General features: G+C 39.2%; 1 protein-coding gene, 1 long non-coding RNA gene and 1 pseudogene across 2 annotated transcripts; 1 reads left to right on the plus strand and 2 right to left on the minus strand.

The window, feature by feature from the left end:
* Positions 1–14,962, minus strand: part of LOC128520480 (basement membrane-specific heparan sulfate proteoglycan core protein-like) — a 119,771-nt pseudogene that overhangs the window by 27,242 nt on the left and 77,567 nt on the right.
* On the minus strand, positions 334–8,384 carry LOC128518891 (craniofacial development protein 2-like). The gene is made up of 2 exons (XM_053492255.1): positions 7,710–8,384; positions 334–811 (listed from the first exon to the last, which is right to left on the minus strand). The coding sequence occupies exons 1-2, from the start codon at positions 8,372–8,374 to the stop codon at positions 808–810; spliced, it is 669 nt and encodes a 222-aa protein (XP_053348230.1). The 5' UTR covers positions 8,375–8,384; the 3' UTR covers positions 334–807.
* LOC128518911 (uncharacterized) lies at positions 9,331–10,781 on the plus strand. Its single transcript, XR_008357790.1, has 3 exons — positions 9,331–9,422; positions 10,212–10,258; positions 10,750–10,781. It is a non-coding gene; the product is annotated as an uncharacterized LOC128518911 (long non-coding RNA).

Consider the following 14,962-nt stretch of genomic DNA (forward strand, 5'->3'; position numbering starts at 1 on the left):
TGATGTACTCTTTCTAGGCATAAAACCATATTGCTGCTCACAAATGCTCACCTCTGCCCTTAACCTAGCTTCCACTACTCTTTCCCACAGCTTCATTGTCTGGCTCATTAGCTTTATACCTCTATAATTGCCACAGCTTTGCACATCTCCCTTGTTCTTAAAAACTGGCACCAATACACTTCTCCTCCATTCCTCTGGAATCCTCTCACTCTCCAAGATCTTGTTAAACAAACTTGTCAGAAACTCTACTGCCACCTTTCCTAAGCACTTCCATACCTCCACAGGTATGTCATCAGGACCTTTTCACTCTTCATCCTCTTCAACGCCCTTCTTACCTCACTTCTACTAATATTTGCTACTTCCTGTTCCACAACAGTCACCTCTTCTACTCTTTGTTCTCTTTCATTTTCCTCATTCATCAACTCCTTAAAGTACTCCTTCCATCTTCCCATCACCCTCCTGGCATCTGTCAGTACATTTCCATCTCTATCTTTAATCACTCTAACCTGCTGCACATCCTTCCCATCTCTATCTCTCTGCCTTGCCAACCTGTACAGATCCACCTCTCCCTCCTTACTGTCTAGCCTAGCATACAAGTCCTCATATGCTCTTTGTTTGGCCTTTGCCACCTCTACCTTTACCTTACTCTGCATCTCCCTGTACTCCTGTCTACTCTCTTCAGTCCTCTCAGTGTCCCACTTCTTCTTAGCTAGCCTCTTTCCCTGTATACACTCCTGGACTTCCTCATTTCACCACCAAGTCTCCTTGTCCACTTTCCCCTTACCTGATGATACACCAAGTACCCTCCTACCTGTCTCCCTGATCACATTGGCTGTAGTTGTCCAGTCAACTAAAAGCCCCTCCTGACCACCCATAGCCTGTCTCAACTCCTCCCTTAAGACTTCACAACATTCCTTCTTTCTCAGCTTCCACCACTTTGTCCTCTGCTCTGCCTTTGTCCTCTTCGCCTTCCTCACCACCAGGGTTATTTTACACACCACCATTCTGTGTTGTCTGGCTACACTCTCCCCTACCAACACTTTGCAGTCACTGATCTCTTTCAGGTTACAACGTCAACACAAGATGTAGTCGACCTGAGTGCTTCTGCCTCCACTCTTATATGTCACCCTATGTTCCTGCCTCTTCTGGAAGAAAGTATTTACTACTGCCATTTCCATCCTCTTTGCAAAGTCCACCACCATCTGTCCTTCTACATTCCTGTCCTAAAGACCAAACCTGCCCATCACATTTTCATCACCTCTGTTCCCTTCCCCAATATGTCCATTGAAGTCTGCACCGATCACCACTCTTTCACCTTTGGGGATGCTCTGCATCACTTCATCTAACTCACTCCAGAATTTCTCCTTCTCTTTTAACTCACATCCCACCTGTGGGGCATAACCACTAACAACATTGAACATTATCCCTTCCATTTCCTGCTTCAGACTCATCACCCTATCTGATACTCTCTTCACCTCTAGAACATTCCTTACAAACTCCTCTTTCAGAATATCTCCTACTCCATTGCTTTTCCTATCCACACCATGGTAGAACAATTTGAACCCTGATCCTAGGCTTCTAGCCTTGCTACCCTTCCACCTGGTCTCCTGGACACACAGTATATCCACCTCCCTTCTCTGCATCATATAAACCAACTCTCTTCCCTTCCCTGTCATGGTCCCAACATTCAAAGTCCCTACTATCACTCCTAAACTCTTGCCTTTCCTCTTCTCTTTCTGCTTTCGAACACGCCTTCCTCCTCTCCTTCTTCGACCAACAGTAGCCCAATTCCGGTATGGGATTTATATTCGTGATTCGCATCATTGATTTGGCAAATGTTTTACGTCGGATGCCCTTCCTGACACAACCCTCTGCATTTATCCAGACTTGGGACTGGCACAAGAAGACACTGGATTGCGCCCCCCATCTTGAATTGAATCTGGTGCATTGTAGTGTATTTTTGTACAATACACATGACCTTCTTCCGCGATTTGTTTGCATTGTGAGCAAAGTCAAGACTTTCAGCTTTAGTTCAAGGGGTTTGACAAAAGTATGACATTAACCATTAGAGCCATTTTTATACACAAACTGTAGGGAATATTTGATTTTTAGTGTGTTTCATTATATTCTGTGTTCATGAGAACAGAGGGATTTTCTTCCTTTTCTCACGGCACAAGCTGTACTTTCAATAAACACATTCTATAGTAGTTTATGTTAAAGTTCGTAAAACTGTTAAACGCTTATTAATGCAGAGCTACTCCTAAATTTATGTTTTTCCTTACCTTATCTTTTAAAAGCATTCCAGACTGGATGTAAACACTCCTGCATCCACCTTTTCTTTGGTTCTTTCTGTGTGCGCGTATATATATATATATATATATATATATATATATATATATATATATATATATATATATATACTCCTGTCCCACAATTAACTTTGAACTTCTCACTGAGCACTGACTTGTGTGTATCATTGAGGGGTTCCCTGGGCAGGCGGGATAAGCAGAATACAGGCTGAGCACTGAGTAGACAAGAGGAGGTCTACCAAAATTCAAGAAATCCTAACACAAACCCTTTTTGCAGGGCTCATGAATAATGGGCTGACAAGCAGTTGCATGGCCAGGTGTGTCCTGTTCTCTTGTTACTCTATGAATAATCAAGCAGATAAAAGGCCTGAAGGTGGTTCTGAGTGTTACATTTGGTCCATGAGGTCCAAAGATGTGTCTATGCAAGTGAAGGTGGCCATAATTAGGCCTAAAATAAAAATAAATAAATCACAGAGACAGAAAAAACACTGCGAATGGCCAATACAGCAGTTTGGAACAGTTTTAAACAAATAAAATTAAGCACCAAACTCTGCAAGACCTGCAAAACACCGGAAGACGTCTAAATTAGATAACCACAGAATTTTGTCCATGGTGAAGAAGAACCCTTTCACTATACCTAGCCAAGTCAAGAACTCTCTTGAGGAGGTAGGAATGTCAATGTCAAAGTTTACAGTCAAGAGACAACTTCATGAAGTAAATACAGAACAGATTCACAATGAGGCACAAACCACAGTAATGATCAAGAACAGAAAATTTACTTGTGCCATAAAGAACTGAAGACAAATGTACAGAGAAGGAAAGGAACAGCTCATTATTCAAAGCGTAACACTTCATCTGTCCAACAGGTGAAGGCAGTGTTACAGTATACGCATGTGTGGACCCCAAATAGAACTGGGTCGCTGGAGTTTATTGATGACCTGACTGCTGATTAACGTAGCAGGATGAATTATGAAGTGTATAGGGCTATACTGTCTGCTCAAATTCTGCCAAATGCTACAAAACTGATAAGACGCTGCTTCATATTGCAGAAGGACAAAGAAGGCAGCTGCAGTAAAGGCCTGGAAGAGCATCTTGAGGAAGGAAAGTCAACATTTGGTCATGAGTTCCAGGCTCCAGGCCATTATTGACTACAAAGGATCATCCAAGTATTAAAGACAATCTTCATCCTTATAATTACATTAGTTTGTTCCATTATTTATGATCCCCCAACCCCCAAAAGAGGTGCGTTTGGGCCTGACGGTTCGTTTACAGTTTAAATATCTAAACACTGGTTGTTTTACCTCCTGACTGTCTTTGGGCAAAATGTTATATTTTTTTTTTTTTTGGCTCTAAAGTTCCTAACATGCTGTGTGTTTATCAGGGAGAAGAGCACACACACATTGTGTGTATATAAACTACTTTTCACACAAACACACTTCTCACTGTTACAAACAAACAAACAACAAACAATATGGATTAATATACAGTGGTGTGAAAAACTATTTGCCCCCTTCCTGATTTCTTATTCTTTTGCATTTTTGTCATACTTAAATGTTTCTGCTCATCAAAAACCGTCAACCATAAGTCAAAGAGAACATAATTGAACACAAAATGCAGTTTTTAAATGAAGGTTTACGTTATTAAGGGAGGAAAAAAAACTCCAAATCTACATGGCCCTGAAAAAAAAACACACACTCACCTGATACAGTCAGTCTAACAACGTCACTGGTCAGGGTGATTTCTTTGTTGTTTGGGTCTGATGTTATTCCTTTACATTTATAATCACGTTTATTATAATCTGTAACAGTGATTGTGTGTGTTTTCTCTCCCGCAGCATCACTGAGTTTATTATTATCTCTATACCAGTGGTACTGCCAGGATCCTCCAGTCTGTATCCCACATGTGAGAGTGACGCTTTCCCCAATGAACACACTCTCAGCTGGATGGACTGTCAGTCTGGGTTTTGTTCTCGCTGTACAAAAAAGACAAAAACTTCAATAAAGTACAACTAAACATTTAAATATAGTTTTCTATAAATGTCACCCTGTCTGGGAAAAACTAGTTAGTATTTTGTTCTCTTTCTCTCTCTGTGTGTGTGTGTGTGTGTGTGTGTGTGTGTTTGTGCCTTTGATTCATTGTTTTCTGCCTAAAATCATATATAGAATGACAAACAAAATGACAAATAAAATGACATTAGCTCGGTTTTCAGAGAGTCACACATACACAACTATAATGATTCTTATAAATTTAGAATTTTGGTTCATGTACTTACTAATTTTAAATCTGTATTGACGTACCTGTAATCTTGACTGAATCACTAGAATGTGACTTGTAGACTCCCCTGCTTGCTTTACAGTAGTACGTTGTTGTTTGTCTTACATTAGAGACTGTCACATCGAGTGTCTTACTGTGTCCCTCTACAGGTCTCTGATCTTTATACCAGACAAAATTCCATCCAGGACCCTCCAGATCACAGCTCAGAGTAACTTTGTCCTCAGTGGAGATGAAGCTCAGAGGATTCACTCTCACAGTCGGTTTGGGTTTTTCTGTTGATATGAAATGATGAAGAGATCAGAGCTGCTTTTACCTTTACAGCATAAACAGCCGTTCTCTCACATTCCTGCTTAATAAAGACTTCTGACTTCAAATTTATAGGGAAAGCTACAGTTCAATTCATTTTCCTCAGTGGTCCAGAACAGCAAGACGCATCTGTCTCTCTCCTGTGTGTGCGTCTGCGCAGTGTTGCCAACTTGACGACTTTCCAAAACCTCTTGGTAAAATAGATGAATCCAGCTACTTTTTCTGGTGTTATTCGAGACTTTTCAGAACTTTTTGAGTCTCTGACGTGAAAGCATGTATCGTTTTGCAGTTACTGTCCTCAACAAGCAGTAGGTTGCCATGAGCACCACACACACACACAAAAAACATGGCACTCAAAAGAATGTCACACAAATGAGAGAAATGACACAGCAGAGACATGTCTCTTGTCTTGCTTTTCCTTTACAATCTGTGTGAAGGACAGGATGTGAATCAGATGTTTCTGTTCTGTACTCATCACGTAAATGCTAAGTTTGTAGCAGTGCTAATGCTATTGGTGTGTACAGAGGAAATATAGGCTGTAAACTGCAAATATTAAAAGCAACAGCGATCTGATTTCGTCGATTAAACACACTGACGTAAACATTTAGCTTTATAGCATTTTTGGAATCGGTGTCCAAGTGTGTGTGAGCAAACTAGTAGAGAAATCATGCTACGTGATAGATAGCTACAAGAGCTAAGCTAGCTAACTGGTACACACTGTGTACCTAAAGACACAAGTATCAGTATAAAACAGATTATTTAGTTATATTTAATTTGTTGTGGTTTATTAATACTAATACAGTGTTGTTATTATAGCTAGTTATCTAAAATGTGCTCACAGTGTTTATAGTGTGTACATGTTCATGGGTTTTTCTCCTCACAGTGAGCTGTATGTAAATTATCAACTGAGTCTCAGCTGATTTCTGTGTCTGGCTTCACGTCCTGATGAGAAGGTAAGCTGAACCTCAGGAATCACCTCTTTATTCAGGAACACTACTGAGCAGATCTAAGTCAGGGGACACGGACGCACTTACTGTGCAAAAGTATTTAGCACAAACTGTGTTATGTTTAACATGTCTGCATTATTATGTACAAAACAATTCACTATTTTCAAACAGAAGATAAACAGCTGGCAGGGTTTACTGAGTGTGGTGGAGAAAATGCTGGAGTACTTCTGCTAACTTTGTTACTATTACAAGGCAAACTCCAGGAGCCTACATGAGGTTTTTTGTTTCTATTCAAAAAACTGGTCTGTCATGTAATATGCTGCAGGTATGCAAATATTCTTCTGTAATGTTATTTTTTTAATTAATTTTTAAGGTGTGTTTGGAAACATTGAATAGTTTTGTACATAATGATGCAGACATGAGAAACATATGTACCACAATTTGTGCCTCTTTTAAATTTTTGTGTAGAAACATAATGTAAATCATCTGATCATATCGAGTCTTGGGCAATTACACCCTCAGAAAAACAACAACTTAGAACAACTGTCCTCTCTCACTGCATCCATAAATCTCCTCTTTGGCCTTCCTCTAGACCTCCTGCCTGGTAGTTCCAACCTCAGCATCCTTCTACCGATATACTTACAATCCCTCCTCTGAACAGGTCCAAACCACCTCAATCTGGCCTCTCTGACTTTATCTCCAAAACATCTAACGTGGGTTGTCCCTCTGATAAACTCATTCTTGATCCTATCCATCCTTGTCAGTCCCAAAGAGAACCTCAACATCTTCAGCTCTGCTACCTCCAACTCTGCCTCCTGTCTTTTCTTCAGCGCCACTGTCTCTTAGAGCCGATCCTTGATGCAGACCCACCTCCACCTTGAACTCTTCTGTCACACCTACAGCACATCTTACCACTGTCCTACAGCTCTCATACATGTCCTGCACTACTCTAACATACTTCTCTGCCACTCCAGACCTTCTCATACAATACCACAGCTCCTCTCTTGGCACCCTGTCATATGCTTTCTCTAAATCTAAAAAGACACAATGCAACTCCCTGTTACCTTCTCTGTACTTCTCCGCCAGCATCCTCAAAGCAAATACTGCATCTGATGTACTCTTTCTAGGCATAAAACCATATTGCTGCTCACAAATGCTCACCTCTGCCCTTAACCTAGCTTCCACTACTCTTTCCCACAGCTTCATTGTCTGGCTCATTAGCTTTATACCTCTATAATTGCCACAGCTTTGCACATCTCCCTTGTTCTTAAAAATCGGCACCAATACACTTCTCCTCCATTCCTCTGGAATCCTCTCACTCTCCAAGATCTTGTTAAACAAACTTGTCAGAAACTCTACTGCCACCTCTCCTAAGCACTTCCATACCTCCACAGGTATGTCATCAGGACCAACAGCCTTTCCACTCTTCATCCTCTTCAACGCCCTTCTCACCTCACTTCTACTAATATTTGCTACTTCCTGTTCCACAACAGTCACCTCTTCTACTCTTTGTTCTCTTTCATTTTCCTCATTCATCAACTACTTAAAGTACTCCTTCCATCTTCCCATCACCCTCCTGGCGTCTGTCAGTACCTTTCCATCTCTATCTTTAATCACTCTAACCTGCTGCACATCCTTCCCATCTCTATCTCTCTGCCTTGCCAACCTGAACAGATCCACCTCTCCCTCCTTACTGTCTAGCCTAGCATACAAGTCCTCATATGCTCTTTGTTTGGCCTTCGCCACCTCTACCTTCACCTTACTCTGCATCTCCCTGTACTCCTGTCTACTCTCTTCAGTCCTCTCAGTGTCCCACTTCTTCTTAGCTAGCCTCTTTCCCTGTATACACTCCTGGACTTCCTCATTCCACCACCAAGTCTCCTTGTCCACTTTCCCCTTACCTGATGATACACCAAGTACCCTCCTACCTGTCTCCCTGATCACATTTGCTGTAGTTGTCCAGTCAACTGAAAGCCCCTCCTGACCACCCATAGCCTGTCTCAACTCCTCCCTAAAGACTTCACAACATTCTTCCTTTCTCAGCTTCCACCACTTTGTCCTCTGCTCTGCCTTTGTCCTCTTCGCCTTCCTCACCACCAGGGTTATTCTACACACCACCATTCTGTGTTGTCTGGCTACACTCTCCCCTACCAACACTTTGCAGTCACTGATCTCTTTCAGATTACAACGTCGACACAAGATGTAGTCGACCTGAGTGCATCTGCCTCCACTCTTATATGTCACCCTATGTTCCTGCCTCTTCTGGAAGAAAGTATTTACTACTGCCATTTCCATCCTCTTTGCAAAGTCCACCACCATCTGTCCTTCTACATTCCTGTCCTGAAGACCAAACCTGCCCATCACATTTTCATCACCTCTGTTCCCTTCCCCAACATGTCCATTGAAGTCTGCACCGATCACCACTCTTTCACCTTTGGGGATGCTCTGCATCACTTCATCTAACTCACTCCAGAATTTCTCCTTCTCTTTTAACTCACATCCTACCTGTGGGGCATAACCACTAACAACATTGAACATTATCCCTTCAATTTCCAGCTTCAGACTCATCACCCTATCTGATACTCTCTTCACCTCTAGAACATTTCTTACAAACTCCTCTTTCAGAATAACTCCTACTCCACTTCTTTTCCTATCCACACCATGGTAAAACAATTTGAACCCTGATCCTAAGCTTCTAGCCTTGCTACCTTTCCACCTGGTCTCCTGGACACACAGTATATCCACCTTCCTTCTCTGCATCATATCAACTAACTCTCTTCCCTTCCCTGTCATGGTCCCAACATTCAAAGTCCCTACTATCACTCCTAAACTCTTGCCTTTCCTCTTCTCTCTCTGCTTTCGAACACGCCTTCCTCCTCTCCTTCTTCGACCAACAGTAGCCCAATTTCCACCAGCACCCTGTAGGTCAACAACACCAGTGGCGGTCGTTGTTAACCCGGGCCACGACCGATCCGGTATGGGAATTATATTCGTGATTCGCATCATTGATTTGGCAAAAGTTTTACGTCGGATGCCCTTCCTGACACAACCCTCTGCATTTATCCAGACTTGGGACTGGCACAAGAAGACACTGGATTGCGCCCCCCCGTGGTTGCATTGCGCCCCCCCGTGGTTGCATTAAATTGCATTATGTTACCTTAATAAAATCTCTAAAAGTCACATACATGATTGTTTGAGTTAGACAAATCAAAATAAATGCCTAAAAAAACAACTATTAATTTTGTCTTAAATTTACACTATAATTTAAGTTTACTTCACTAGTAAAAATCAGCATTTGACTAACTTAATTATATTTTTAACATGCACTTAATATTTTTTGATACATTTAAATTAAAATATCTGGTAATGGAGTAATTGTACTGATTAGTTTCAAGAACTACAATTATAAATTATTCCAACTCAATATTCTTTATGTTTAACAACAAAAACTTAAATAATTGAGTAAATTGCCCTGTGCAAGTGCTCATGGGAAATCTGGTGTAACATCAGAGACAAGAAGGCTGTGAAGATGTGAGAATGGACATGAAGCACCTGGAACATTCTGGAACACTCCTTACAAATCCTGGTGAGTAAACAGCTAACACAAGTTACTGTAATAATGACTCTGTCTGCCTGCACACACAACTTTATAGGGTGTGAGTTACTGTTCTGAATCCTGTCACAGCCGAGCTCCAGAGCTAATGATAGCTAGCAACAGGCCAGTCCTGGGGTTCAGTGTAATTTAGCTTGTTTGTTCCAACCACCAAACTGCTCAGCTAAAGCGGCGTTAATACAGACACTTAAACTCTGGTGTAAAAGGAGAGAATCAACACCGGCCGCGGTTGTGCCGCAATATTTGAATTTTTCCCGCCAAATGCGGTGATTTTGCGCAGCCTACCGCCATTGTGGCAAGGATATAAAACTAACATGTTCAAATAATTACCGCATGTGTACCGGTCCACCTCACACACTGAACCGCGAGTTTGCTCGTTTCACTCCGACACTTTAAGGAGGAAACGCGGACCAAATCCGGTTTAAACAGCAGAAATGAGGTGCAGTGTCCGGACTCTGGTACTGTTTTATCCGTTACTGTATATGAGTATTTTTAACATGATTAAACACTGAGCACGCAGCGACAGATGTTATAAAATAAATGTGCTAAGTTCTGTACTAGTAACTAAAGCTATGAAATACAGTAGTAGTGAAAATACAACATTTCTCTCAGAATTAGAATTGGGAGAAAGTAATATGAACTTTAAATATTTATATTTACAATGTTATGTATGTTCTGATATGTAGGTAAAAGAAACTAAAACTGATTGATTTTGTGTGTTTGTGTAAAACATGTTATATATTTTCTATATCTCTTTCACAGCACCAACACCACTAATGAAGAGAAGTTGAATGGAGATAAAACAGGAGGTAAATGTCAACTTATTTAAATGTTACAGAAGTATTAAATCTGTAACCATTGAATCAAAGATAGAAATTAAAAGAAGGCTTAAAATATTTCACTTTACCTATAATAAGTCTAGACTATACAAGTTTTCCACTCGAGTATACTAGATTTTCCATTAACCAAAGTAAAAAATTTATATAGTTGATAGTCATGCATAAATAAAGTTGGGTATCATTTTTATACAAGGGACAAAAACATGTACAAGGGACGTTCAAGTCAAAGCGGGACCATTGATTGTGCAGAATAACAGAACACCCCCTTTATTTCTCTCTATATTTAGAGAATTTTCATCACAAGTCCCGCTTTGACTTAAACACCACTCATAGATTAGTGTGATGATGTATATTAGTCCAAAAAGTATGTATTTGAACAGAAGTACTATTTTACCAGTCTGGTAGACTTTATATTAACAGTCACACTTGTACTTACTTGTATACTATTGTTCCTTTTTCAGGTGCCAGTTTATGGGATGGCGGTGTAAACTGTACATTTGTCGCATCATCAAAAGGAATTTCGATCATTATCGAGTGAAGCATGGTACTGTTGGTCATGGATATTTTGTGTCCTGTGTTCATTTAGACTGTCATTGCTTCTTTAGGATTTGAGAAGGTCTGCACACACATTTGTATGGATCCCACAGTTTGCAGGAAACTGAAGTGTGAAGGTGTGCAATCTTTCAGATGTAAAATGTGACTCATTAAATTCTAATACAAAAGTCTACTTTCCACATGTTAACTGTATAAAACTTGTGGCAGAAGTATTGTTTCTGAAACTGTTCACTAATAACATAAATTCAGCTCTTTGTTTATGATTTTGTTACATGTCATTTGCATGTAAACCAGGTTGAGTTTAGACTTCATGTCTTGTCAAATTTGGCAAATAAATGTTTAATTAAAATGGTAATGTGTGTATTGTTTTTCATTCAGTTAAAATATTTAGTAAATGTAGCACATTTGTTTGTTAAATAATAGTATAATTTTCAGTATCTTCTACCTTCCATTTCAATTATATCTACTCAATTATTTTACTCATTTTCACTTTGCATTAACTTCTGATTTTCATTACATTTACATAATTTTGTACATCATTGTACTAAATATAGGTATTCAGGTCTACTTATTTTTTTTTACTGACTTGTACTCAACTCATTAAGTATATTTTACATGATTTTTATATTTTTTTATATTTACTCAATATTTTTAAGTGTAAAAATGTTTCACCAAAAAAATTGAGTACAGCACAGTTTTATTTTTTAGAGTGCACAGACATCTGTGTGCCATTGTAATAGAATATTGTAACTGTAGTATGTTCAGTGCCAAAGCAAAGTTTTAGACCCTTTTGGATTGTCCACATTTTATTATATTTTAAACTCATCATAAAATTTATTAAAATCTTTTTCCCCCTCACCATTCTGCTCATAATATCCCACAACAACAAAGTAAAAGCTGTTAATAGCTTAGTAGTCATTGGCATTTATTAGAGACAACTAGACATTTAATGAACTATACATCTAGGGAATCATGCTTAAAGTTCATTTAGGACTGAAAATATATCTCAGAGTAGGACATAAAAGTTCTTTAGGAAGGTTCCTACTTTTACTTTCAGCGAGGTCTAGGACTGCACCAGTGGTGGCTCAGAGAGAGAAATTTGCAGTTTAAGCCTCAGCTTCACCAGGTTTACATTGTTGAATCCTTGAGCAAGGCCCTTGATTCTATCTACTCCAGGGACCCTGTATCATGGCTGACCCTGCGCTCTGACCCCAGCTATGCTGGGATATGCAAAGAAAGAATTTCACTGTGCAGTAGGGTATATGTGACAAATAAAAGCTTAACACCAAGGAAAGTGTGTGATGTCACTGTTCACGACACTGAGAGCTGCAAAGTAGCCTACACATTCAAGATTCAAGAATTTTATTTTTGGCATAAATGGTTGTGCATGTACAACAGTAGTGAAACTACAGACTGTGCAGATAAAAAAAAGAATAAGTAAATACAAAATAAAAATAAGACTAAGAAGACTATAAAATAAATTGTATACAATATATTATAATTATAAATTATACAGAATTATGATGTAAAATGTGACACTAGTGCAATGATATATGATAAAATGTGTTAAAGTCACTGTGCTGAATTTGTCAGACATTGGTAAGGTTATGTGTTTAATGTCCTTATAGCCTGATGGTAAAAGCTGCTGTTCTGTCTTTCAGTACGTGCCCTGAGTGACCAGAGTCTCTAACCAGATGGAGGCCACTGAAACAGATTGTGATTTGGGTAGTGAATGTCTTTTTGGATGGCTGTCCCCTGGACCTGCACCGCCTGATGTAAATGTCCTGTAGATCAGGCTATTCAGTCCTAGTGATGCGCTCGGCACACCTGATCACTCTCATTAAATCATTTTTGTCCTGGGAGCTGCTGTTCCCATACAGCAGTCCCATAAAAGACGATAATATTCCCAAAGACAACAGACTGGATGATCAAGGTGTAGATCCTGAACTTCCTCAGCTGTCTGAAGTACAAGCGCTGCCTAGACTTCTTCACGGGTGAAGAGTGTCCAGGATAAGTCCTCAGAGATATGGACTCCCAGATACTTGTAGCTGGTCACCCTCTTCACTAAAAATCCTTGAGCAGCGTATACTGGGAGACCTGCTTTCCTTTCCTAAAGCCCACCACCATCTCCTTGCTCTTTGATACATTTCAGTCTAAGTTATTGATCTTACACCAATAGGATAATTCTACTGTCTCCTCCAGATAAGCTGCCTCCACGTTGTTCTGGATCAGACCAACCACCACTGTATAATTCTAGAATTTCACAATTGAGTTGGAGCTGTGTCGAGCATAGCAGTCATGGGTGTAGAGAGAGAAGAGCAGGCGACTCAGAACACAACCTTGAGGTGATCCGATGTTTAATGTAATGCTTAATCCAGGAGCATAATGAGTGACCAAGCCTCAGTTCACTGAACTTCATGATGATTTGGGAAAGGACTACAGTGTTAAAAGCTGAGCTGTAGTTGATAAAAAAGAAGCTTTGCATAATTCCCTTTTCCAATGTCCAGATGCGAAAGTGTCCTGGCCCTGCCAATTGTAGTTAAAGTTGTTTATTGACCCATGCTGGTTATTTTTTTAAGTGACATGTGACAGGAAGTGAGTGTGTGTTTTAGAAAGTAATGTAGAGAAAGCAATGGGTAGAGCATGTTGTAACTTAGGAAAATCCTTTGCCATACTCAATGTTATCACTTGAGAAGACATTGCCTGTAAGTGAATCTGTTTGTTATATTGACTATGTTCAGTTGTGTCATCATATTTGTATATCTCTATACTCACCATTGTAAATATCCATTTCACTATACATTGCTCTCTTGACCTATAAGGTAGTTAGAGTATTGCATTTATATATAAGTTTATACATAAATGAAATAATTTGAATGTCTGTAATAGATGATGCCCACAAATCAGTTTTTCATTGATTTGAATGCCATTTCCCCTAGTCCTACTCCTAAAAGTAGGACTAAAATTGCATCACTGGCCACTTTCACAGGAAATTTCCTACTCTGAGATGTTTAGTTAATGTGAGCCTTGAGCTGCTGTCACAAGGGTAAAACCTTAACAAAAGAAAAGATGGCTTTTTGTCTTCATGAAAACATGGGTTATTTAGGAAAAAAAAAACGAAACTTTTTTGAGACTTTTTCATATTTTATTAATTAGAGTGTAGTACAGCCAAAGTAACTTTAGGCTTATAAAATTTTTTAAACAACAAAATGCATCTACCTAGATATTTACTTTTATAAAACATTACAAAATAAGCCTTACTCTATCAAAGATATACAGTAACTCTGCATCAAACCATCTTTTTTATGTATCCCAGAGCAAATGATATGATTGAATAAATACTGACTATAGTTAAAAAATATATTAATCAAACAAAGTAAATGTCAACCAAAACACTAGCTAAAGATATGACACAAAGTAAATCTAACAGAATAAATGCATACAAGTAATACAATACAAATATACTTGGGACTGTTGTTTTTTAAAAGCTAGTTTATTAAAAAAAAAAAGAAAAAAGAAGACTCTGGAAAACTCAGGAAGGCGTTTCGGCCTCTATCACTGATTCTGGTCTTTTGTTCTCAGTAGGTTCAGCTGTGAAATAATACACTTTAGATCAACCTCTTATTAAACGTTAGGGTTTAATTTTATGGTTAATGAAGAACACTGTGAGTTCTTACTTCGAGCTCTGTAACATTTCATTCCCAGAATGATGGTCACCAGCACATACGGAGAGGCCGCTACCACACTGCTGAGGAGCTTCAGTACTGACTGTGGGGCTTTTTCATGTGAGAGAACTGGGGGGAGGAAAATAAAGTATCTATTATACACACACACACACACACACACACACACACACACACACACACAGTGTGTGTGTATATATATATATATATATATATATATATATATATATATATATATTTTTTTTTATATTTTATTATTATTTTTTTTTCCTTTTTTTTTGGGGAAGGAATAATAATTGACAGTGGATTGGCTGGATTCATCTAGGATTTCAAGACAGCTCCTGGGGAACGCTGAGTCTTCGTCGTGTTCGGTGAATAAACGATTGTTTCATTGACTCATCGGCGAAAGTAAGTAAATTCATTTTCATGTGGGATT

The sequence above is a fragment of the Clarias gariepinus genome, chromosome 1 (genome assembly GCF_024256425.1).
Source record: "Clarias gariepinus isolate MV-2021 ecotype Netherlands chromosome 1, CGAR_prim_01v2, whole genome shotgun sequence".
Lineage (NCBI taxonomy): Eukaryota > Metazoa > Chordata > Actinopteri > Siluriformes > Clariidae > Clarias > Clarias gariepinus.